Genomic DNA, 25,097 nt, shown 5'->3' with positions numbered 1-25,097 from the left:
TAGTTAAATGCTATGTTTTTGAGCCGGAACGCCGTTAAACCTTCAAAGTGTACGAATGAAACTTCCCCCATTTCAAGTTGTACTCCTCCACTTTATCAAGCAACCTATAGGACAGTTGTTAAAGGGCAGCCAGCTGACCCAGAGCGGCGTACCACAAATCCAGTGCTGGTGCAGAGGGGGAATTGTGGATTTGTTTTAAGTATTCATATGTACTATTTATGAGTAAATAAATAGAGAAAGAAAACCTAATAATATGTGCACAAATGCTCTAATTCTTTCACACAACTGGCTGAACTCAGGTCAGTATCTCAGGTAATTGACTCCGGTAAGTGATACTCTAATGGACTTCTTTATGACATAAGCAAAAAATTATTAATAAAATAAATAATCAACTGAAACATATTAATTGGATATTAAAGTATATATATTATAGCGTGATATGAAATTTTATGATTTTAACTAACTGAGAGAGAGAGAGAGAGAGAGAGAGAGAGAGAGTGTTAGTGTTAGGATGCTGCCGTTGTCATGGTAACTCTTCTCTCTCAACTGCCACCCAGAGTTTAGACAGAGACTATTTATATAGAGACATGCCACTTCCCCAATCCTTAATACAACTGGGAAAACCCGTAACGCCAAAGATGGCGGTTGTATGCACATGCCCCGCCCCTCCCGCTGGAAAGCCAATTGTCTGCTTTTAACAGTCTAGCCGGAAAACATTTAAGCCTATCGTCTGGTTCCACCGACGCATGCGCACAGTTGAGGTTTGTGACAGCGGAAAATATGATACTGTTTGAAAAGGCGGCAGATTTGATGTGTTAGTTGTGTAAATATCAGACATCCCAAGTCTCCCGGAAGTTCCGGGAGTCTCCCGCAGATTGATAGCGGCTCCCTGATGACCGCAAATTAGTTCAAATCTCCCGGAATCTAGAGCGAGCGAGCAAGAGCTCACACCTACTGTATGGCGTTATTCCCCTGTCAAATGTCGAGAGCGCATTATTGTAGCGCGAAATTACATTAATATAATGCGCGAGCGTGAATCTCTCTGCTCGCGCGCGGAATATGATGTGCCGAGCGTGAATCTCTCTGCGCACGCGCGGAATATGATGTGCGGAGCGCGAATCTCTCTGCGCACGCGCGGAATATGATGTGCCGAGCGTGAATCTCTCTGCTCGCGCGCGGAATATGATGTGCCGAGCGCGAATCTCTCTGCGCACGCGCGGAATATGATGTGCCGAGCGTAAATCTCTCTGCGCACGCGCGGAATATGATGTGCCGAGCGAATCTCTCTGCGCACGCGCGGAATATGATGTGCCGAGCGAATCTCTCTGCGCACGCGCGGAATATGATGTGCCGAGCGTGAATCTCTCTGCTCGCGCGCGGAATATGATGTGCGGAGCGCGAATCTCTCTGCGCACGCGCGGAATATGATGTGCCGAGCGTGAATCTCTCTGCTCGCGCGCGGAATATGATGTGCCGAGCGCGAATCTCTCTGCGTACGCGCGGAATATGATGTGCCGAGCGTAAATCTCTCTGCGCACGCGCGGAATATGATGTGCCGAGCGCGAATCTCTCTGCGCACGCGCGGAATATGATGTGCCGAGCGAATCTCTCTGCGCACGCGCGGAATATGATGTGCCGAGCGCGAATCTCTCTGCGCACGCGCGGAATATGATGTGCCGAGCGTGAATCTCTCTGCGCACGCGCGGAATATGATGTGCCGAGCGCGAATCTCTCTGCGCACGCGCGTAATATGATGTGCCGAGCGCGAATCTCTCTGCGCACGCGCGGAATATGATGTGCCGAGCGCGAATCTCTCTGCGCACGCGCGGAATATGATGTGCCGAGCGTGAATCTCTCTGCGCACGCGCGGAATATGATGTGCCGAGCGTGAATCTCTCTGCGCACGCGCGGAACATGATGTGCCGAGCGTGAATCTCTCTGCGCACGCGCGGAATATGATGTGCCGAGCGTGAATCTCTCTGCGCACGCGCGGAATATGATGTGCCGAGCGCGAATCTCTCTGCGCACGCGCGGAATATGATGTGCCGAGCGCGAATCTCTCTGCTCACGCGCGGAATATAATGCGCGAGCGTGAATCTCTCTGCTCGCGCGCGGAATATGATGTGCGGAGCGCGAATCTCTCTGCGCACGCGCGGAATATGATGTGCCGAGCGCGAATCTCTCTGCTCGCGCGCGGAATATGATGTGCCGAGCGCGAATCTCTCTGCGTACGCGCGGAATATGATGTGCCGAGCGTAAATCTCTCTGCGCACGCGCGGAATATGATGTGCCGAGCACGAATCTCTCTGCGCACGCACGGAATATGATGTGCCGAGCGAATCTCTCTGCGCACGCGCGGAATATGATGTGCCGAGCGCGAATCTCTCTGCGCACGCGCGGAATATGATGTGCCGAGCGTGAATCTCTCTGCGCATGCGCGGAATATGATGTGCCGAGCGCGAATCTCTCTGCGCACGCGCGGAATATGATGTGCCGAGCGCGAATCTCTCTGCTCACGCGCGGAATATAATGTGCCGAGCGCGAATCTCTCTGCGCACGCGCGGAATATGATGTGCCGAGCGCGAATCTCTCTGCGCACGCGCGGAATATGATGTGCCGAGCGTGAATCTCTCTGCGCACGCGCGGAATATGATGTGCCGAGCGTGAATCTCTCTGCGCACGCGCGGAATATGATGTGCCGAGCGTGAATCTCTCTGCGCACGCGCGGAATATGATGTGCCGAGCGTGAATCTCTCTGCGTACGCGCGGAATATGATGTGCCGAGCGTGAATCTCTCTGCGCACGCGCGGAATATGATGTGCCGAGCGTGAATCTCTCTGCGCACGCGCGGAATATGATGTGCCGATCGCGAATCTCTCTGCTCACGCGCGGAATATGATGTGCCGAGCGTAAATCTCTCTGCGCACGCGCGGAATATGATGTGCCGAGCGCGAATCTCTCTGCGCACGCGCGGAATATAATGTGCCGAGCGTAAATCTCTCTGCGCACGCGCGGAATATGATGTGCCGAGCGAATCTCTCTGCGCACGCGCGGAATATAATGTGCCGAGCGTGAATCTCTTTGCGCACGCGCGGAATATGATGTGCCGAGCGTGAATCTCTCTGCGCACGCGCGGAATATGATGTGCCGAGCGTGAATCTCTCTGCGCACGCGCGGAATATGATGTGCCGAGCGTGAATCTCTCTGCGCACGCGCGGAATATGATGTGCCGAGCGTGAATCTCTCTGCGCACGCGCGGAATATGATGTGCCGAGCGTGAATCTCTCTGCGCACGCGCGGAATATGATGTGCCGAGCGAATCTCTCTGCGCACGCGCGGAATATGATGTGCCGAGCGTGAATCTCTCTGCGCACGCGCGGAATATGATGTGCCGAGCGTGAATCTCTCTGCGCACGCGCGGAATATAATGTGCCGAGCGTGAATCTCTCTGCGCACGCGCGGAATATGATGTGCCGAGCGTGAATCTCTCTGCGCACGCGCGGAATATGATGTGCCGAGCGCGAATCTCTCTGCGCACGCGCGGAATATGATGTGCCGAGCGCGAATCTCTCTGCTCACGCGCGGAATATAATGTGCCGAGCGCGAATCTCTCTGCGCACGCGCGGAATATGATGTGCCGAGCGCGAATCTCTCTGCGTACGCGCGGAATATGATGTGCCGAGCGTGAATCTCTCTGCGCACGCGCGGAATATGATGTGCCGAGCGTGAATCTCTCTGCGCACGCGCGGAATATGATGTGCCGAGCGCGAATCTCTCTGCGCACGCGCGGAATATGATGTGCCGAGCGCGAATCTCTCTGCGCACGCGCGGAATATGATGTGCCGAGCGCGAATCTCTCTGCGCACGCGCGGAATATGATGTGCCGAGCGCGAATCTCTCTGCTCGCGCGCGGAATATAATGTGCCGAGCGCGAATCTCTCTGCGCACGCGCGGAATATGATGTGCCGAGCGCGAATCTCTCTGCGCACGCGCAGAATATAATGTGCCGAGCGTGAATCTCTCTGCTCGCGCGCGGAATATAATGTGCCGAGCGCGAATCTCTCTGCGCACGCGCGGAATATGATGTGCCGAGCGCGAATCTCTCTGCGCACGCGCGGAATATGATGTGCCGAGCGTGAATCTCTCTGCGCACGCGCGGAATATGATGTGCCGAGCGCCAATCTCTCTGCGCACGCGCGGAATATGATGTGCCGAGCGTGAATCTCTCTGCGCACGCGCGGAATATGATGTGCCGAGCGTGAATCTCTCTGCGCACGCGCGGAATATGATGTGCCGAGCGTGAATCTCTCTGCGCACGCGCGGAATATGATGTGCCGAGCGCGAATCTCTCTGCGCACGCGCGGAATATGATGTGCCGAGCGCGAATCTCTCTGCGCACGCGCGGAATATGATGTGCCGAGCGCGAATCTCTCTGCGCACGCGCGGAATATGATGTGCCGAGCGCGAATCTCTCTGCTCGCGCGCGGAATATAATGTGCCGAGCGCGAATCTCTCTGCGCACGCGCGGAATATGATGTGCCGAGCGCGAATCTCTCTGCGCACGCGCAGAATATAATGTGCCGAGCGTGAATCTCTCTGCTCGCGCGCGGAATATAATGTGCCGAGCGCGAATCTCTCTGCGCACGCGCGGAATATGATGTGCCGAGCGCGAATCTCTCTGCGCACGCGCGGAATATGATGTGCCGAGCGTGAATCTCTCTGCGCACGCGCGGAATATGATGTGCCGAGCGCCAATCTCTCTGCGCACGCGCGGAATATGATGTGCCGAGCGCGAATCTCTCTGCGCACGCGCGGAATATGATGTGCCGAGCGCGAATCTCTCTGCTCGCGCGCGGAATATAATGTGCCGAGCGCGAATCTCTCTGCTCTCAGATACACTTCTCTTGTAAGAATTCTCTCTCTGGGGTGAGTGGGCTCGCTCAGAGAATATGCCTGCACTTAAAACGTGTTCAGTGCAATCGCGAATCTCTCCTCTTCCCCAGCTAACAATTTTAGGTTATAAGAACGTTTTCATAACGTTCCCATTAAGTTATAAAAACGTTATTTCTGAACGTTCTAGGGAATTTCAAAAAGTCCAGTTTTTTAGACGTTGTATTAACGTTATTTCTTGGTTATAAGAACGTTCAATTCTCCCGTTATGTAAACATTGTATTAATGTTATTTCCTGGTTATAATAACGTTAGAACGTTCAATTCTCCCTTTATATAAACGTTGTATTAACGTTCTTGCTTGGTTATAAGAACGTTATTCAAACGTTCAATTCTCCCATTATATAAACGTTCTCTTAATGTTTTTCTAAGATAATGAAAAACGTTTCATTCAATAAAAAAACATTAAGAAAGGTTTTAATAATTATTAAAACCTTTCTTAATGTTTTTTATATAACAAGGTAGCCTATATAATAGGCCTAGCCTATATGAAGAACCTAAAACAAGAACTTTCAGATTTTAAAATTAAGATAAAAATTTTAAAAAAGACCCATGAATCATGTCTATAATATGTGTAATGTAGTCCACTGAAGTCGAGTTGAATTGAACCCAAGTAGGCAGGAGTTTATTCCAATAAACCGATTTGGGTTGAAGTGACCATATGAAATTAACATGAACATAAACTTGGACTAAACATAGAATCACCAACAATGGTACAGGGAACAAAGCTAGACAAGAGACAATGGGAAGACAAGGACAAGGATTATGACCAAAAACAACCAATGACATTCACAAGTTAAAGTTCATTTAATTTATACAGCTCATTTTTACAACAGCCACTGGCTGGCCAAAGTGCTTTACAAAACAGCAGAAAAAAAGGGGAAAAAAACCCTACATAACATATGGAATAGCAATTTCTGATTGGTTGTTGCCGTTTTGACAGCGTTTATGCCAAGAGCGAAGAGAAAGAAATCGAAGAGAAGAGTAATTAGGCATGCGCGAACGCACGGGACACAGTCTAAGCACATACACGCTTACTTTAAGCGAAGAGGAGAGATTCACGATTGCAATGAACACGTTTTAAGTGCAGGCATATTCTCTGAGCGAGCCCAGAGAAAATTCTTACAAGAGCAGTGTGTATCTAAGAGCGCGCGCCCAGTTCCCGCGCGCGAGCAGAGAGATTCGCGCTCGGAACGTTATATTCCACGCGCGAGCATTGAGATTCACGCTCGCGCATTATATTAATGTACTTTCGGGCTACAATAATGCGCTCTCGACATTTGACAGGGGAATAACGCCATACTACTGTGCTTCAAACTGTGTAGCGCGCGCACGACAGAGAGAAAGAGAGAACCCTTGTGCATGCGTAGTAAAAGTATAACCTGTGGGGAAAAAGGCGTTTTAAACCTTATTTTGGGGCAAAGTCATCACACTTTTTCAGCGATTTTTATCATATTTTATTAGTGTTTGTATACATGCAGTTTTTATGTCCCGGTGACCAGTGAAAGTGCAGTTCTGGGTCTCTGCCCATTCATTTAGATAGGAGCCTGGTCTTGTTAGTCCGAAATAGCTGCCCGGAGGCGTTGCCAAGATGGCGGCCGAGTGGCATGACTTGCCTAAAAGGACTTTGGTTTAGATAACGCAGCTCAACTGTTCAGTGCAAACTCATTATAATACATTTAAGTTTTTCAAACACTTGTGTACATGCATAAATAGAAATAGACATACTTAGATATAAAATAAATACAAATAATAATTCAATATCTTTGTGTCCCAAACTCGATGTTCGCATTATTATCATCAGCTCACAGTTCTTCAGGTCATTTTCAGCTCTAATATCAGAAAACATATAAAACTGTATAGAGGGGAAACTGTGAAGAGAAACATTAATATTCAATTAACTCTGAGATTGTTTGTCCTTTCTGTTGTTCCATCAATATATTTGAATATATTTCCTAAGGGTTTCCCATAAACAAATGTTTGCAAATCAATTTAGCAGAGAATAATTTTAAATGTTTCACCAAAACCACAAAAGCAGAAAATCAAATGAATAGACATCATGTGTTTAAGAGGCAGATTTGATCTTCATGAGAAGAGGATGTGTGTGAAATATCAGGCCTAAAGCTCAAACAGCTTACAGTGCTAAAACACACACACACACACACACACACACACACACACACACACACACACACACACACACACACACACACACACACACACACACACACACACACACACACACACACACACACACATTGATCAGATAAAACATGATGTTGTTCACAATTCTTTAAAAATAACCTTAAATCTTGTCTATAATTGCACACATAAACATGTGAAAGATCTGCTGATGTGTTATTGTCATTAGTCTCTACAGAACTGAAGAGGATACAGCAGTATGCAGGTACAGTGTGTGTCTGACCTACACTAGATTACATTCACATACTCACAGCTTCATCACTGACACACAGTATGATTACACACTCATTACATATTACAATCATCATCACTACAAGTCTGTATTAAGTTGTGATTCATATTGTCTGTTTTCTCAGTGGATGTGACTCTGGATCCTGATACAGCTCATCCTAAACTCATCCTGTCTGATGATGGAAAACAAGTGAGATGTGGAGACATTATACAGAAACTCCCAGACAAACCAGAGAGATTTGATTACTATGCAAGTGTCCTGGGAAAGGAGGGATTCTCCTCAGGGAGATTTTATTTTGAGGTGCAGGTGAAGGGAAAGACTGAATGGTATTTAGGAGTGGCCAGAGAATCCATTAACAGGAAGGGAAAGATCACATCGAGACCCAGTGATGGATACTGGACTGTGGCTCTGATGAATGAGAATGAATATGAAGCCTGTGCTGATCCTCCTGTCTCTCTGTGTCTGAGAGTGAAGCCGCAGCGGGTCGGTGTGTTTGTGGATTATGAGGAGGGTCTGGTCTCCTTTCATGATGTGGAGTCCAGCTCTCATCTCTACTCTTTCACTCATCAGTCTTTCACTGGGAAACTCTATCCATATTTTAACCCGTGCAATAATGATAGAGGTAAAAACTCAACTCCACTGATCATCACACCTGTCAAACACAATCAATGAAATTACAGCCCTAATTTTGAAATACACAATGAAAATTATTTATATAATTGAAAATCTTGTTTTGCTATTTTTTCATCATTTATTTTTCATTGTTAAAATCTATAATTTCCAGCTTTAATTGCAAATGATAATGTACAATTAAAATGCTTGTTTACCAAATTTATTTTCAACTTTTCAAAATTATTCATGCCATTGTTTTCTCCCATCTCAATCTGACAAAGTAAAAGTGTCTAATTTTTTTTTACATCAAAATAAACCAAACTATGATAACATGATAAATTATGTCAATGCTGTTTCTACCATTTCAATTACAAAATGATCTGTGATAATACTGTGTTAAACCAGAGGGTAATACCTCAATATATGTATAATTGTATGATTACCAAATTCATACACAACATTATGGATCTTCAAAGTATACCTAAAAAACACCATGATGTTATAAAAAATTTATAAACAATTTAAAAAAGAAGAAAACATTGTAGTCTCATTACCAAGGTAACATGTCAAAATTTACTTTAATGAGAAATTCTCTGATTCTATATATCATCGATCTGTTTATAAAGAAGTGAAAAAATATAAATATTTATTTAATACTTTAATGAAAGTCGCTTGATATTCACTAATTTATTTAGTGGTGATTGAGACACTTTTTGCCATTGAGATGAATTGGGGAAGTGTAAGTGTCCCAATCAACCTGAATTCATCCTATTTATTTTTATTCACTTATGTAATGAGTTACAGTTTAAAATATATGTTTATATATATATATATATAATTAATTTGAACAAATTATAATTAATTATAAATATTTGAATGTTTTAGAATTGACTGTAGCAGAATTTATAGTACAATTATTTAATAAGTTCATCTAATGAATAATATATTATTAATTCTAGGAAACACGTTATTTTCCTGGCCAAGAAAGAATAACCTTTTCCAGCTAAAGTAATCAAGTATAGCAGGGTATAGCATAGGTATAAGTGACTTTGATATTTTTGTGGCAAACACAGAGACAATGAAGTGTGAATATAAGGGTTTAATAAACGAAACTACGGTAGGCTACACACACAACTAAACTAAGCAAAGATTGTATACAGAATCAAGAAAGTAGAAAATTGAAGAAAGAGAGAGAAGAGAAGAGAAGAGAAGAGAAGAGAAGAGAAGAGAAGAGAAGAGAAGAGAAGAGAAGAGAAGAGAAGAGAATGGCAAGATTACAATCAGTTAACCACAACCTAGAGAAACGTCAGAGAATCAGAGTCACCTTAAAGGAGCACAATACTTAGAGACGCATCTAAAGGCTGCAAACGGGTACTTGCATTGGTTTTGGTTGCTGAACAAGTCCAGATGCAGGAGATTTGCTGAAGCATTCGTTTGGGTTCTGTGGTCGCGTTGAATCCAAAGAAGTTAACTTGACGATGAAGTTGCCGGAAGAAGACAGGAGGATGGTGTCTCAAAGAGATTGAGCAAAGATCTGAAATAATCAGACACTCTTAAAGGTCCTGTCATTCACACAGTTCATTTGGTGAGGTGACCAATCAAAGATGACCGGGAGAAAGTCTTTGTTCCATCTTTTTTATTTGCATGTTCATGCCAGCATGGACAATTTGTGCAGTCTTTACACAAAAGTATGGTAAGAAATATCATGATGCAATTTATCATAACATATTGTAGCCTACACCACTGATTATAAAACCAAAAGAGGATTATTTTGATACCAAGAAAGAGGGGATTAGACATTAAAGCAGTGATACATACATCATCTTTGGATATCAACATTGGAAGTTACTCTAACATAACTAAAGAATAAATACAAAAATACATAAATACATATATATACAATTATAAAATATTATATACATTTGTGTTTGTTTACATGTAAACTTACAGATTTATTGGAGATGAATTTCCCAATCAGACCAGTTTCTGGTGGTTATTGAATCCTATTTGTTCTGTATAAGCACATAACATTGTGCAAAAAGGTTTAAAAGATTGTGAATTAATTATTTATGCCTTTCAGAAAAATGTCTGGATGTTTTGCTTGAATAGATTTTAATGTGAGGAAATGCTCCTTCCTGTAGGCTATGTCCTAAATCTGTAACCACAGGGTTCATTTATCAGACAATAGACCACTAATGGGACGATTTTCTATTTGAATGCTTTGATGACCAATCTCCGATGACATAAAAAATGCATTTCAATAATGTATTCCCTGCTTTCACACAGTTTTTAATGTAATGGAAATGGAAATGTGTGAATGGAGAGATCAGATAGAGGGAAAAAAAAGACACGATGAAAGTGTTGTCCCTTGTGATACCTGTTGGATGGGTTATGAAATCCACTGATCTATTCGTGTTTGGTGACTGTTTCCCTAATGAAAGTGCAGTGCTCCTCCGCAATAGCATCCAGCTGCTGACATTGACATGACTGGAATGCTGTTTTCTGCGGGCGTGTTTGGACTCATTACAAGCACAACAGTAAGTGAAAAGAATTTGCAGAAATAGAAAGGCGCATTGATTTTAGACATTTTCAAGAGGATATATAGCCACATAGTAGGCTATAAGTAATTTCACTATTTTTTTTTTTTTTTTTTTACAAAATATATATATTTTTAAATCAATGCAACATTATTTAAGGTTAGGTTACCTTGTATTACTTCAAAAAGAGAAACTTTACAAAGTTAACACCTTTAGCAACAATCAAACGACTGGGCTAAAATACGCAACCTATCAAAGTGACGTCCTGGCTCATGAATATTAATTAAGTGGTAACCTTCCAAAGGAGCTGAGCCGTTCTGGCTCATGAATATTACTTATGTGCGATGACGTTTTTTCGATAACCTTCCAATGGAGGAAGACTTGGCTCACGGCTCATGAATATTAATCATTGTCCTCAGAAAATCGAGCTGAAGTGCTTGAGTAATCAATCTCGACAGAGGAAAAGCAAAGAATGATGTTTGTCAATCTAATAAACTTGAAAAATCACAGACGTTGAAGCGAGTGGATTTTGTGCCCGAAGAAAATGAAAGGATTAATCTTATTTGTGTGCCTCTAAAGTCAGATCTCTTGGATTTATCACTTTAAATATTCGCGTCATGTGAGTTAAACTGTTTCTTGAATTATAATTCAATCGCATTTCTCAGCTGTTGTAATGATGCTGAACACAAGTTTGGACAGGTAAGCTGCGCGCGCACACGCCCTTCTGCGTGCACAACAGGTCCCAGAATCAGGAAGCGCCCGTGCGGTCAGACTAACTCAATCCACCATGCACGATTAACGGATTTAAATCAAACGATTTTTAAAACACAAACACATATTTTGGAAAGTTTAGGAACCTCTGAAGGGGAATGATGGGCTCGTGTGTGGTTCCTGTGCTCATTGGATTGATTTTACTGCAGATCTACAAAATCTCAGGTGAGTCTTCAGAGAAGCACCACCCCAAACACGTTTAAACATCCTCGTCACTGTCATGTTTCAGTTATTTACCCTTTACCAGGTTTTAATGTTTTATCTATTGAAATTCATAAAAATATTTGATATAAAGAGCTTATGTGTCAGATAGCTCTCGTGATACGACAGTTTATGAAACTAACGTTACGGTATTAGGAGAGTTTGTTTAAAATAGTTTGCATGAGGCAAATAATTTCATTAAATGTATACGCTGGGTGTTTATTTATATAAAATCGTTATTGAAATATAAAATGAGAGAGTTTTTCACAGAATCTGGCCTCCATCACGGCCTATGAAAATGAACACATTTGCAATAATGACAGCTGCTGTAAAAAAATATCTAGTTAATTATTGACTGACAATCTGTTACTGTACAAATGGAGGGCAGTTTGCTGTAACATGCTCTTGGGCAGGGAGGGAAGAACATAAGGCTTTCACTGTTTTCTCCACGTGAAATGCATATCTGAAAATGTCAGTTTGTTTATTGACATTTCAGCTTTTGAGACAGTAGACTTTCACAGTGTTGAAAGTGACCTTCAGAGTGTTGCTGGTGTATTAATGGTTGGTTTTTAAATGATTAAAATGGGTCGAAAGTGTGATTTATTTATTTTTTGTTACATTTTCTTGTGCAGCAGAAATGTCAGTTCATGACTTTGTAATGCCAAATATGCTTAAACCAGAAATAGAAACAAACTCACAGGTGCGATTTGCAGTCTATCTTATATCTATATCTATATCTTAGTTGCTGATATATGTGTTAACCTGGTTCAGGTTAGAGGCTGGAGGAGTGTGTGTCCGCTGGCTGTTATTGTCACAAACATGAGTAAATATTTGCAGACGTTGTCATTCTTATGGAGTAATATGAGACGCTGAGGCTGTTTCTCTTCTGTTGGGTTGCTTGTGTCTTGTTGAAAGTCAGTTAGATTTGTGCAATCAAAATCATGTCTAAACTTGTGATTGTCTTTCTATCAAGTGTGGTACAAGATATTAATGCATATGCACCAACAAAGTAGACTTCACTTTAAAAACCAACCTGTTTATTTTTAATTATGACATATATGGAACGTCAGAATTTCCCAGTTATTATATGGGCAAGGCTCTCTTGTTTTTTTAATGTAATCAGGGAGGATCCGAGAATGCCTGACATGTGTGTTCGCTCATGACCTCTTCCTGTTCAAGTCCTGAATCAGTCCTTTGTGTTTCTGTTTGCTTTTAACTCTCGGCTTCATCCAGGCTGTTCTTTACTTGGCTCTATATTGATTGTTTTGTAGGGTTAGTAACTTTTGTAGGGTTTTGTATCTCTCTGCCTAAGAGCAGTTTAGATTAACTAAATACTTGATTTTAATTTGTATTGCATAATCTTCATATAAAGGCCTGTTCACACAAAGCAAAAATAATAAATGAAACCAATTGTTAATAAAAAAAAGCCATAAAACACACAGACCTTTCAAGTCCTTTCAAGTCAATAGCAAAATAGAAAAGTTTTGAGAAAAAAATGTCTTAATGTGAATAGGCCTCATTTTATAAATAATTGATGATATATTATTACATGCTATTTTTGTTTAATATATGAATATGATATATTTTATATTTGAATTTAATTGCATTTTAATTAATTTTAATATATGTAATACATTTTAAATTTAAATAAAATCATCTCAATGTATCCATCCATTCTCCATGTATATTTATTTATATATTTAAATGTTTATTGAATCTAATGGGATGAGTCCTTATTGGCCTGTTCACAGAACACAACAATAATATTAAACCAACTGCCAATGAATCTAGCAAATGGACAAAGTTTAGAAAGGAATGGTTCTTAATAGGGCCCTATTTTTTAAAATATTATTGATTTTTTATTTTATTTTTAATATATATATTAGGGGTTTAACAGTACACAGAAGTCACGGTTCGGTACATACCTCAGTTTTGGGTTCACGCTTCGATACGAGTTCGATACATTTACGTACAATACATATGTATAGATATAGATAGATATATATATTAGGGGTGTAAAGGTTTAAATTACTTACGGTTCAGTTTTTATCAGGGTTTATAGGGTCACGGTTTCGGTATGTGCTATGTCCAGGAAAAAAAGAGCTACTGTCAAATAAAAATAAAGAAAATAAGAAAAAATAGTCAAACTACAAGCAACTGCACAAATAAATAAAAAAGAGCAAAGATACTAATAAAATAAACAGCGCTTTTCAGGTTATTTAGGTATCTAACAGTAGTTTTCAGGTACAGAAATTGAATAATGTAATCAAATGTAAAACAACATTGCATATAATCTTTTTTGTGTGAATTTGTCTGTTCAAGCGCAAGACTTAAAGACACGGCTTTCCGTGTGCGTGCTTCAGATGAGTGCACACACACATCTTTTTACAGCGCCCGCGAGTTCTCTTTCGCGTCTTATACTCGAATGTTTAAGTTGGCAAGGCATAAATGAGTTTAGATAGCAATGTGTTCTGTCCAGGTTTCACTTGCGCTCACACGCTATCAACACCCAGGTGATGACGGCTCAAAGTTTTGGGGGAAGCTAGAATGCGTATCAATCGACAGAAACATACTCTGTCTGACTGTTTTATTTATTTTCAACAAACCATATTATAGATGCCTATGCAAATTGTCAGATTGCAAGTGCGTGCTGAATCGTGGGTGGAGAACAGTACGATTAGATTTTTTAGAGAACTTTACTGAGAACCATTACATATATTATATATATATATCTATATATATATATATATATAGTTATTATTATTATTTCTCCTTTTATTCATATATTATATTATTTTTATTTTTTCAGAATGTCATAAAATTGAGGTGACTCCTGACCCTGGCACCGAGGTACTCTTCAGAAAGAAGCAAGGTCAGGGTCTGGACTGTAATGTGTGTAAGGATGAAGGTCTGTCTCAGACCTGTAACTCCGACCTGGACCTCACTGAAGCTCGGCCCACCAACGTGACTTTCAACTGCTCTCAGCCGGGCGACGTCTTTACTGTGGAGATCAACCAAAAAATCGGCGAGTAGACAAAATGTAGAATCTAAACTATCCATTTTGGTAAAAATTACCTTGTAAAACACCAAATCTTTACTTTTTATTCCAATCACAGATTGTTCGTCGACAGCCTGCAGCAACATTGCAGTGCATCCGGATTCGACCCGATTCCTGGAGTTCAGCAGAAGCTTCAACTGGGATCTGAAGGTTCAACCAAACGAGATGTTTCAACTGAACTTTCCAGCTCCAGGAATGAGACAGATCAAGCCTTCAGAATCCTGTCCAGACAAACACACCTACACCATCATTACATACCAGCGATCGGGTCCGAACTCCATCGGCACGTTTTGTCGGAACGGTACCATCAGTCGTATCCAGGCCTTGTTTAAAGGACGTGTGTCTCTGGAGGTTCCCAAAGACACAGACCTGAACCCATCTGACTTCAAAGTGTCCAGAGGACCAGATACAAAAGGTTAGAAGAAGTAACGTGGAACAAGAACTGTTTCTTGAGTGTTTCGTTTTTGATTGGAAATGATTTTGTCTTGTTCTTTGCATCTACAGTATTGGTTGTGGTGGACGTCAAGCTGCCCAGAGGACTGTCATCTACTGATTTCTTCACACCACATTACGGCAAAGGCCACTACAATGCAGGAAAAATTCAATGGAACTTTGCTGTTGAGCCAATGCAAAATTTCACAGTTCTCTTTCAACATTACACTCCACCAGAATGCCTAAATGATAAGGTCTCGGTTGATTATACACTGGGGGACAAGACTTCATTCACAAAGGGACCAACGGACGTTCAGCCGACCAATAAACAGGGAGATTTCAGCCTGACTCTTAGCAGTTGTGAAGCAAAAGCCAATGTTCTTGGACTTTCTTTGAACATAAACGTGGCAGTGTTCAGGGGTGGGATACCATGTAAGGAGAAGCATGTAGATTTGTTTTTTGTGTCTGAAATAATATTGCTATTTAGGGTATCTGATCTTGATGAAGTCATGCTTTAAAGTTGCAGATAAATAGCATGCTGTCTGTCTTGCTATTGTGTTCAGATCTTTGCACTGTGGATCTCCGGAATGAGGAGGGATTGAGCCTGCAAATAGAAAATAAAAACCCAGAATCGTACTGTGAAATGAGCTTGAACTCTGTGGCGCAGGAGAGAATAGTGGTTCCTGCGGGCACCAAAGCTGACCTGTCCTTCCTCGACTGCCCCGTGCAGGACCTGCAGCTGACGGCCACCAAAACCATCGGTAACTGGGAGCGCATAAATGCTGCACACATGCGCAGTGGACTCACATGAACACAATGACAATTAGACATGGAAAAAATTAATTTGTTTGGTCTGGCTTTGACTCTTCAGGTGTGGTCTCAAATTAACAGACAGACCAATAGATATAGATGGATAGATGGATAGATAGATACAGATAGATAGATAGATAAATGGATGGATAGATATAGATAGATAAAGATAGATACAGATGAATAGATAGATAGACAGACAGACAGACAGAAAGACCGATAGATAGATTGATAGATAGATAGATACAGATAGATAGATAAATGGATAGATAGATAAATGGATGGATAGATAGATAGATAGATAGATAGAGAGAGAGATAGATAGATAGATAGATAGATAGATAGATAGATAGATAGAATGATAGAGACATAGATAGAATAGATAGACAGACAGATAGATAGATAAATGGATAGATAGATACAGATAGATAGATAGACAGACAGACAGACAGAAAGACCAATAGATAGATAGACAGAGATAGATAGATAGATAAATGGATAGATAGATACAGATAGATAGATAAATGGATAGATAGATAGACAGACAGAATGATAGATACATAGATAGAATAGATAGAGATAGATACAGATGAATAGATAGATAGACAGACAGATAGATAGATAAATGGATAGATAGATACAGATAGATAGATAAATGGATAGATAGATAAATGGATGGATAGATAGATAGATAGATAGATAGATAGATAGACAGAATGATAGATACATAGATAGAATAGATAGATAGATAGACAGACAGAAAGACCGATAGATAGAAAGGCCAATAGACAGATAGACAGATAGATAGATAGATAGATAGATAGATAGATAGATAGATAGATAGATAGATAGATAGATAGATAGATAGATAGATAGATAGATAGATAGATAGATAGATAGATAGATGACAGTCATGAATTCATAATCTTGACAGAATCATTTTGAGATTCATTCACCAAATTATCATGATCGTCTCTTTCCTCCATGCAATTCTAGATTGTCCGAGTGCATCTTCTCGTGCCACCAGCGGGACGTCCCTCACTATTCCCACGCTGGACCCCAGTCTGCACGTTCCCCTCCATCAGTTCACCTGGCTGCTCCGTGTGCTCGATCAAGGCACCGTGGACCTCACGTCCCCTAGCCAAAACCTGCACCAGTCTGTCCCAGACAAGGAGTGTAACGAGAGAGTCTCTCTGCTGATCTCTGAGACTGACGGGTCCAGCGTCGGCCAGTTCTGCTCTCTGCCTGAAGGCACCATCCAAAAAATCCAAATCAAAGGGAACGTTTCCATTACCGTAACTCCTAAAACGATAAAAGACCTGAGCCAGGAGAAAGGACCTTTCTTTAAAGTCGCCATGAGTCCAGAGATCACTGGTAAGTATAAAGTTTGGAATAACTACTACCTTTAATGTTTTTCAAAGAATCCTGCATTTATTTGATCAAAAACACTGTAAAACTATTGGTTTTCTGTTGTAATAGAGTTGAGTCTCATAGCATTGTCTTCCTGCTTTCTTCACAGAGAATGTAATCTACACCGTATCTCCATTGGTTTCGGGATCCATGTACCTCCCGACGCCCAACTGGCCCGATGGCATGAACCCTTCCTCGTCCGTCACGTGGATCGTCAGCGTTCCTCAAGAGCACAAGGCCGAGCTGCAGCTCACCAACGTCAGCCAGCCCGTGTGCGACTCGGGCCACACAGAGGTGGCGGTCAGACCGCTGGACCCACAAGGCCGAATGCAGTCCTGGAGAGAAGATCAGAGTTTCGACAACACCGTCATCCAACAGCAGAGCTTCTACCTGAACATGTCCAACTGCGATCCCAAGAGCGGACGCTTCGCTGTGCTCTCTAAGGTCACTCTGCACAAGGAAACCAGTGAGCAGAACGCTTTCATTTCAGGGTTTAGGTCTGAGTCACACTGAGTCCGAAATTTATTCGTATTCGTTAGGGGTGTCACGATTCTCCAAATCCTCGATTCGATTAAATTTTCGATTCTAAGGTCACGGTTCGATTCTCGATTTTTACATTTATTTTTTTTAAGCCGAAACCGGCCAATCAGGATGCTCTCTGTCTTACATGCGCTTCATGAGGCACATACGCAAGATCTCTCGCTCTCTCCCGTGCGCGCGCTATACGGTTTGGAGCACAGTTTTTTCTCTCGCATGCGCGATTGCGCGCTCTTGCTCGCTCGCTCACTCTAGATTCCGGGAGATTAACTAATTTGCGGGCATCAGGGAGCCGCTATCCATATGCGGGAGACTCCAGGAACTTCCGCGAAACTTGGGATGTCTGTAAAGTAAACTGTGGCTTTTTTGAAGCGTGAACGTTGTCAACATAACTCACTGAAAATCCCAAAAACTTACACACCTGCGACTTCAATGAAAGAGGAGGGGGTTCAAGTTCTGTCGATGGGTCTCCTGCATCTGCAGTTGCCATGCTATCTTTTGAATGGCTGTAGCTAAGTTAGAGGAGGTTGACCATAGACTCGCAGCTTTTCAACACGCGTGTTTTTTTCCCGCTTGGCACGCCGACCGGACGTGACATGGGGGCGTGGCAGCATCGACGATTCCATTTTTTAATTCGATCGATTCGGAAAAAAATTTATTTCGATTTAAGATCGAAATCGTGACACCCTTAGAATTCGTCATCCGATGGCTCTGAATGGTAAAAACACCTCTAAAAATGCTATCTACGGATGCGAAATACGTAGAAAAAATCAAACCCGATTCGATTTTTTTTATGACGGACGAAAGTTTCAGAGGCAGTGTGTAAATGTGATTGACACAACGTGAGGTCGTATTTATTTTTACATTTTGGACGAGAATTTCGGACTCAGTGTGCAAGGACATTTAGTCTTCATTTGAATGGATTTGTGCATTGATCACACTATACTTGGTGGTGTTGTTAGAAGTATTGCAATGGAAGATAATCAGATAATCATTGCTTTTTTCCTCCTCATACAGAGAACTTCCTGAGCATTATCTTGGCCGTAGTCGGGGTTCTGGTTTTGCTGCTAATCATCACACTTATAGTTGTGTGCGTCATTCGAAAGTGAGTCTGAATTTTCTTCTGTATTCTCTTATGAATTTGAAAATACAATACGTTTTCAAACAATTTTCTTCTCTTTTAGAAGGAAAAACAAACCTAAGACCAATAGGTCCTCCATCTTTTTGCCCAGAGGGAAACCTTTCCTTCCGGGTAACGCCACCTTCCCAAAATCCAGAGCAGACAATGAGTCCCACGTCTACGCCTCCATTGATGACCCAACAATGTACGGACAATTTGGGGACAAGAACCAGCCTTCAGAGGTCGACAACGGAGCCTGGAGCAACGGACATCAGGTGGACGCGTACCGTCCGTTCACGGGACCCTCGGACTCAATCCCGTCGGCTAAGGATTCGTCCGCTGAATATTCGATAGAAGGCAGAGGAGGAGATGGAGATGCATATCAGCCTTTCCTAAAGCCGCCCAACACCTTTAATCTCCAGAGGCCTCGTACGCCACTGGTATCACAGGGAAGCTTAGGATTCGAAGATCGTAGGATGATAGATAACGAGCTGCACACTTTCAAGAGTTTCGGGGATATAAATCCCATTCGCCTGTCTGCCGACGAATCCAGACTACAACCACGAATGGAATCGGACACTGATTCCAATACTGAGCCGGAATACGAGGAGGCAATTTGAGGATAAAGCCGGATGCGGAGTGGATTCACATGATGATTCGACTGCTCAAACCGCTAAAATTTTATTGGGGGAGCAGAAAAGCCATTCATTGGCTACAAGCCGAGAAAAATGCGCACACAAAGACAATGTTGTTGTGTAAAATTGATGCTAAAAGGCTACGCACTGTTTTGCCGCCCTAGTGGTCACAGGTGTTTTTTGCATGTATAGTTTATTAAAAGTTTGGTTTTAAAGATTTTTTTATGGCCTTTTAGCCTGAATGTACAGAATTAAGCCGTTTGAGAGTTTAATCCCTTCATTGGAAGTATGCCAAGACTTTCTCTATTGCATAATTGTTTTGTTTTAACCGTGATTGATTGTCTCCAGGTTTCATACGTGTTTTCTGGTTCTGTTTTTCAATTCTGTATATTTGCGTTGTGCATTCCTAAAATAAATTCTCAGATATTTTAATAGATGTTCCTCTGTTTAGAATGAAGATAACCACACACAGACCAGATTAAGACAGTTTTTATATTTCCCACAACAGATTTTAAAAGGTATTATGTATTTTACATGGTAAAATTATTTTTAAAATTCTGTCTGATATTGATTGACTAATAATTATTTTCATGCCATGCCCGGCAACTGATAAATGGCTGATATTAGCTTTGCTGTTTTCTTAATAAATAAAAAATTAGTAAGAATACAAGTAAATGTAGGCATCAGTTAGAAAAATGGATATTAATTTAATTAAAGCTTACATTTAACATTGTTTATGCTTATGAGTGAGTGTTAGATGATGCAAGGCAGTCTAAATGTAAAAATTGGCAGAAATGAGCTTGCAAAATAAAATATTTAATATCGACTGATGACACAAACAAAAAAAACTGTAATATCAGCCAGTAACCATTGTGTATACCACTCAATTGCAGGTGAATGCATAATAAAATCAGCCAAAATATTGAATAAATTATGGGCATATACATTTTCTGTAGAACTTTACATGGGCCTGTTTTACACCAAATGTGTGAAATATCATACGCACATATTTGATAAACGTTTTATTGAGATAAAAGGATATGTTCAGGTTATATCAGGCTAGACATTAGTTTGTTAGACAATAAACAAGTAACAAAGCTAGCTATCTGAAATAATCATCGTTCTGCTGGATTTTAACCGGTTGGCTTGACTTCTTACTAAAAGACCATCTGATTTAGGATTCAATAATGTTTGTTTAGTTAGTGTGTGTTTTTGGCTGGATTTTAATGGAGACTGTCCAAAAATGTCCTTTATTACAGTGTTGTGTTCAATCTTTGATTATAGATACGCTTTTGTATCTGAACATTTTTATGGAGTAGCCCAGCTAAAATTACAATCTTTGCTCTCCTCAAGATAAAAAATATAGCCTACAATTACGGAGCAGACACAATGCAAGCAGGATTGTGCAATGGAAAGGTCAGGGGAATCGCCACGCTGGATGATCTCAGACGATGTTGAACTCGCAGACGGAGGCCCGCTCCTCACGACACCGCTCGTCGAGCCACTTCTCGCCGGAGAGAACAGCGCAGTTCTCCGCCAGGCCGCCGTCAGGCTCCGGGAGCTTCCAGTTCTGGTAGCGGATGTTTGAGCCGGTCTGGTCCATCCACGCGCCCTCTATTTGCATGTCGTTTACACCCAGCCAGATTTCAGCGTCTGGTCCGATGCTCTGGCGCACATAATCATGGAGAAGCGTGTTTTCGTCGGAAGACAGCGGAGTGCTGAGGATTCCTCCCTTGGCGATGCAGTCTTCGTTGGCCGTGTGGTAGCGCTTCTTCACGGTGTCCACCAGAAAACACTTGCCGGGGATCTTTATGCCTCGCAGGCAGACTAGCGGAGAATAAAGAAACATTATTTGCAATCTTTAAATGACTCATAATGTAAAAAAATAAATAAAAAAGTGTAAGTTAAAACCCTGGACATTTTGAGTTCATTAACATACACGACTGGCCATAACACCTGCAACTTGCCCCTCCCTTCCTGATACACGGTTTGGTGAGACACGCCCATACGCACAGGTAAGCCAATCACAGCAGAGGTCATTTACATATCTTCAGGTGCAGAATAAAACAGGCAGTTTAATAATAAGGGACCAAGGGTGAGTGGGAAACGATCATCTAAAATTAAATTATGACTCACTTTGGTGCAGGAAACCTTTATTTATATAAAAAGTACAAAATATGGCTTTAAAAATATCCAACTGTTCAAATTTCAAACAAACTTGTTGCTTTGGCTTGGAATGGCAACTAAGAGTGATTTTTGGCGTTTGTTTTAAAATTATTAGCCATATAATCTCATAAAATATGACATATTTGTCTGAACGTCTCCTCATAGATCAAAGACTGAATTACATCAAAAGCTACATGTGGATGTGGAGGCCATGTGTCTTATGCAAGTGGACAAACTCTATTTATCCAAACAATACGCCACAGTCTATGGTACAATGTGTTCATTTTTAGTTTTTGACAGTTAAACAGACGAGTCAGGCTAGGGTTAGGGCTATATCGTAACGCCTGGCTGCTTCAGTAAGGCAGGAGTGTGTGAGCTCTCACCCGTCTGCAGAGCCTGCTGCTCCTTTACCAGATTCAGTTCCTGCACGATGTCATTGATCCGCTGCTGTAGTTCCTCCAGAGCAGCGCTGGCTCGAGCATCTGAGTCTGACAGGGACCAAAATCAACAACCACCCACAAGCACATGTGAGAAATAATAAATGATATTCAATTATATCGAAAATCAAGCCTTTTTTAGTGTTACAGTTAAGAGAATCATTGAGGATAATGGGAATTACAAAAAAATTGTAAATAAAAACTGCAAAATGCATGGATGAATTACAATAATTAATTTGTTTTCTTAATGCAATATATTTAAATCCTTATTGATTATTATATATTTTTTTATTTAATAAATGAATTTGACAGAGGATGATTCAAATGAAAAATCAGGAACCAATTTCACCACAAATTCACATGAAAAAGTAATTATATACACACAATTTATAATATAAAATTAGTTTTTTTTAAGTGATTTTTAAACTTTACAATTGTATTCGACTTAAGAAAAATAGTTCATTTAATGATCATTAACATCCAAATGTATTAAACAGATCAATGCATATTTTCTTCATACAGCAACTCTCTCTCTGAACTTTCTCAACATCTATTGAGCTTGAATAACCAAATGAATAAATGATCTAACTGAAGAGAAAAATTCAGTTAGTCTTACCTTTCTTAGCGCTGGGTTTCTTTCTGGGAGTGTTCTGCTGCTGCGAGGTGTGTGTGAGGAGCAGCAGGACTGCGAACAGAAGAAGTCTCATGCTGAAGTCTGGAGAACGAGGACAGATCTCTGCTTCTCAGTCGCTCACGCAGGAGAACTGCTGTCCTGGACCTGCAGCCGGTCTTCATCCTGAGAGGAGCGGAGGAGTGACGTCCTCACACACCTCACACGCCCACCTCACCACACACACTCACACACACCTCACACGCCCACCTCACCACACACACTCACACACACCTCACACGCCCACCTCACCACACACACTCACACACACCTCACACGCCCACCTCACCACACACACTCACACACACCTCACACGCCCACCTCTCCACACACACATGCACACACTCACACGCCCACCTCACCACACACACATGCACACACTCACACACACCTCACACGCCCACCTCACCACACACACACGCACTCACACACGCACTCACACACACACACACACACACGCCCACCTCACCACACACACATGCACTCACACACGCACTCACACACACCTCACACGCCCACCTCACCACACACACTCACACAAACCTCACACGCCCACCTCACCACACACACATGCACACTCACACGCCCACCTCACCACACACACATGCACACACTCACACGCCCACCTCACCACACACACACGCACTCACACACGCACTCACACACACACACACACACACACACACACGCCCACCTCACCACACACACATGCACACACTCACACACACACCTCACCACACACACTCACACACACCTCACACGCCCACCTCACCACACACATGCACACACTCACACACACACACACCTCACCACACACACATGCACACACTCACACACACCTCACACGCCCACCTCACCACACACACACACGCCCACCTCACCACACACACACACACACACACACACACACACCCCCACCTTACCACACACGCATGCACACACTCACACACACGCCCACCTCACCATACACACACACGCACACACACACACGCCCACCTCACCACACACACATGCACACACTCACACACACCTCACACGCCCACCTCACCACACACACCACACCACACACACACACACATCCTGACAAACAAACACACACACACACACACACACACACAAACACCTCCTGACAAACAAACAAACAAACACACACACACACTCAGATAAATTCACATACACACCTCCTGACAAACACACAAAAACAGACACACACCTCACAGCACACACACAGATAAATTATCACACACTCTCTCTCACACACACACAAATTTACATACCACATAGTGCTATCTTTGTGGGGACTTTCCATAGACATGATTTTTATACTGTACAAACTGTATATTCTCTCTCCACACACCTGAACACACACCTGAACCACCCATCACAGAAAACCTTCTGCACTTTTACATTTTCATAAAACATCGCGTAGTGTGATTTACAAGCTGTTTTCCTCACGCGGACCAAAAAAAGGACAGGGATTTCGGATAATGCCATCCGTGGGGACATAATGGGGTGTGCTTATATATGTGTTTTGAATATACATTTTAAATTAATTAACAATAATAAATAATAGAAACTGCCTTGCCCAGTTTCTCTCCCCAATATGTTTTTCTCTCATTTAAAACCCCCAATGATTTATATAGCAGATTATAAAACTGGATCCACATTCTGACTTGCACAGAAGAGCCGGTTCTCAGGTTGCTCAGAACACATTCACAGTCAAGGTCTCATCAGGACACATCTCCCATCATGCATTCTTCTGCTGTATGAGGTTGTCATCTGTGCAGTGATTCCTGCTGTTTGTTTTGGTTCAGGCCAGAGGAAGAAGCAAAGCTATTATGGGATGGAATAGATCCAGGCTCACAGCAGCTGTGCTCAGATCTTCCTCAGACGACACGTGGCAGAAGAGACACACACACACACACTACAGCTCCACACACGTCTGTCAATCTGTAAAGTCACCATGAAATCAAAATGGACGCTTCTTATTTTTTATGGAATATTGCATTATTTATTATGATTTATCCGTGCAAATCATTATTTTGATCTTGAATCAGAATCACTTGCATCGCATCTCTTCTCTGATGATGTGGGCGGGGCAACCTGTCACTCACATGAGATCAACCAATAGAAAACCACAACCATCCAATCAATTCCACACAGACGAAATCAAGCCCCGCCCACATTTGTTCTTGTTCGAGAAGCCGTTTCACTCGGATATGCGTCACAGGGAAGAAAAGACTATCGCAACATCCGTTTTCATGCGAATACATTATTTTTTCCTAACATCTGCAAATAAAACAAAAATATCCTTCAGC

At 42.1% G+C, this 25,097-nt stretch overlaps 3 protein-coding genes across 7 annotated transcripts in view; 2 read left to right on the top strand and 1 right to left on the bottom strand.

The window, feature by feature from the left end:
- Window positions 1-8,770, top strand: part of LOC130069021 (E3 ubiquitin-protein ligase TRIM39-like) — a 47,505-nt gene extending 38,735 nt beyond the window's left edge. For 4 of the 5 annotated variants that reach the window (XM_056232706.1, XM_056232708.1, XM_056232707.1 and 1 more), the window contains 2 exons: window positions 7,321-7,356; window positions 7,508-8,770. In XM_056232706.1, coding sequence (XP_056088681.1) covers window positions 7,321-7,356; window positions 7,508-8,055 — 584 coding nt within the window. In that variant the 3' untranslated portion in view covers window positions 8,056-8,770. The remainder of the gene's footprint in view (window positions 1-7,320; window positions 7,357-7,507) is intronic. The other variant, XM_056232704.1, reaches the window with a different exon arrangement.
- A 2,231-nt stretch (window positions 8,771-11,001) lies between these two features.
- On the top strand, window positions 11,002-19,571 carry cdcp1b (CUB domain containing protein 1b). The gene is made up of 9 exons (XM_056232720.1): window positions 11,002-11,468; window positions 14,314-14,529; window positions 14,621-14,977; window positions 15,067-15,426; window positions 15,558-15,755; window positions 16,801-17,178; window positions 17,324-17,680; window positions 18,769-18,856; window positions 18,939-19,571. The coding sequence occupies exons 1-9, from the start codon at window positions 11,402-11,404 to the stop codon at window positions 19,489-19,491; spliced, it is 2,574 nt and encodes an 857-aa protein (XP_056088695.1). The 5' UTR covers window positions 11,002-11,401; the 3' UTR covers window positions 19,492-19,571.
- A 1,258-nt stretch (window positions 19,572-20,829) lies between these two features.
- Window positions 20,830-22,933, bottom strand: clec3bb (C-type lectin domain family 3, member Bb). The gene is made up of 3 exons (XM_056232717.1): window positions 22,726-22,933; window positions 22,056-22,160; window positions 20,830-21,333 (listed from the first exon to the last, which is right to left on the bottom strand). Exons 1-3 carry the CDS (start codon window positions 22,814-22,816, stop codon window positions 20,951-20,953), a joined length of 579 nt encoding a protein of 192 aa, XP_056088692.1. The 5' UTR covers window positions 22,817-22,933; the 3' UTR covers window positions 20,830-20,950.
- Window positions 22,934-25,097: the final 2,164 nt, after the last annotated feature.

Source organism: Rhinichthys klamathensis, unplaced genomic scaffold (genome assembly GCF_029890125.1).
Source record: "Rhinichthys klamathensis goyatoka isolate OS25496 unplaced genomic scaffold, OSU_Roscu_1.1 h1tg000354l_1, whole genome shotgun sequence".
Taxonomy (NCBI): domain Eukaryota; kingdom Metazoa; phylum Chordata; class Actinopteri; order Cypriniformes; family Leuciscidae; genus Rhinichthys; species Rhinichthys klamathensis.
The sequence above is the reverse complement of the archived record's forward strand: the minus strand, read 5'-3'. Positions and strand labels throughout refer to the sequence as shown.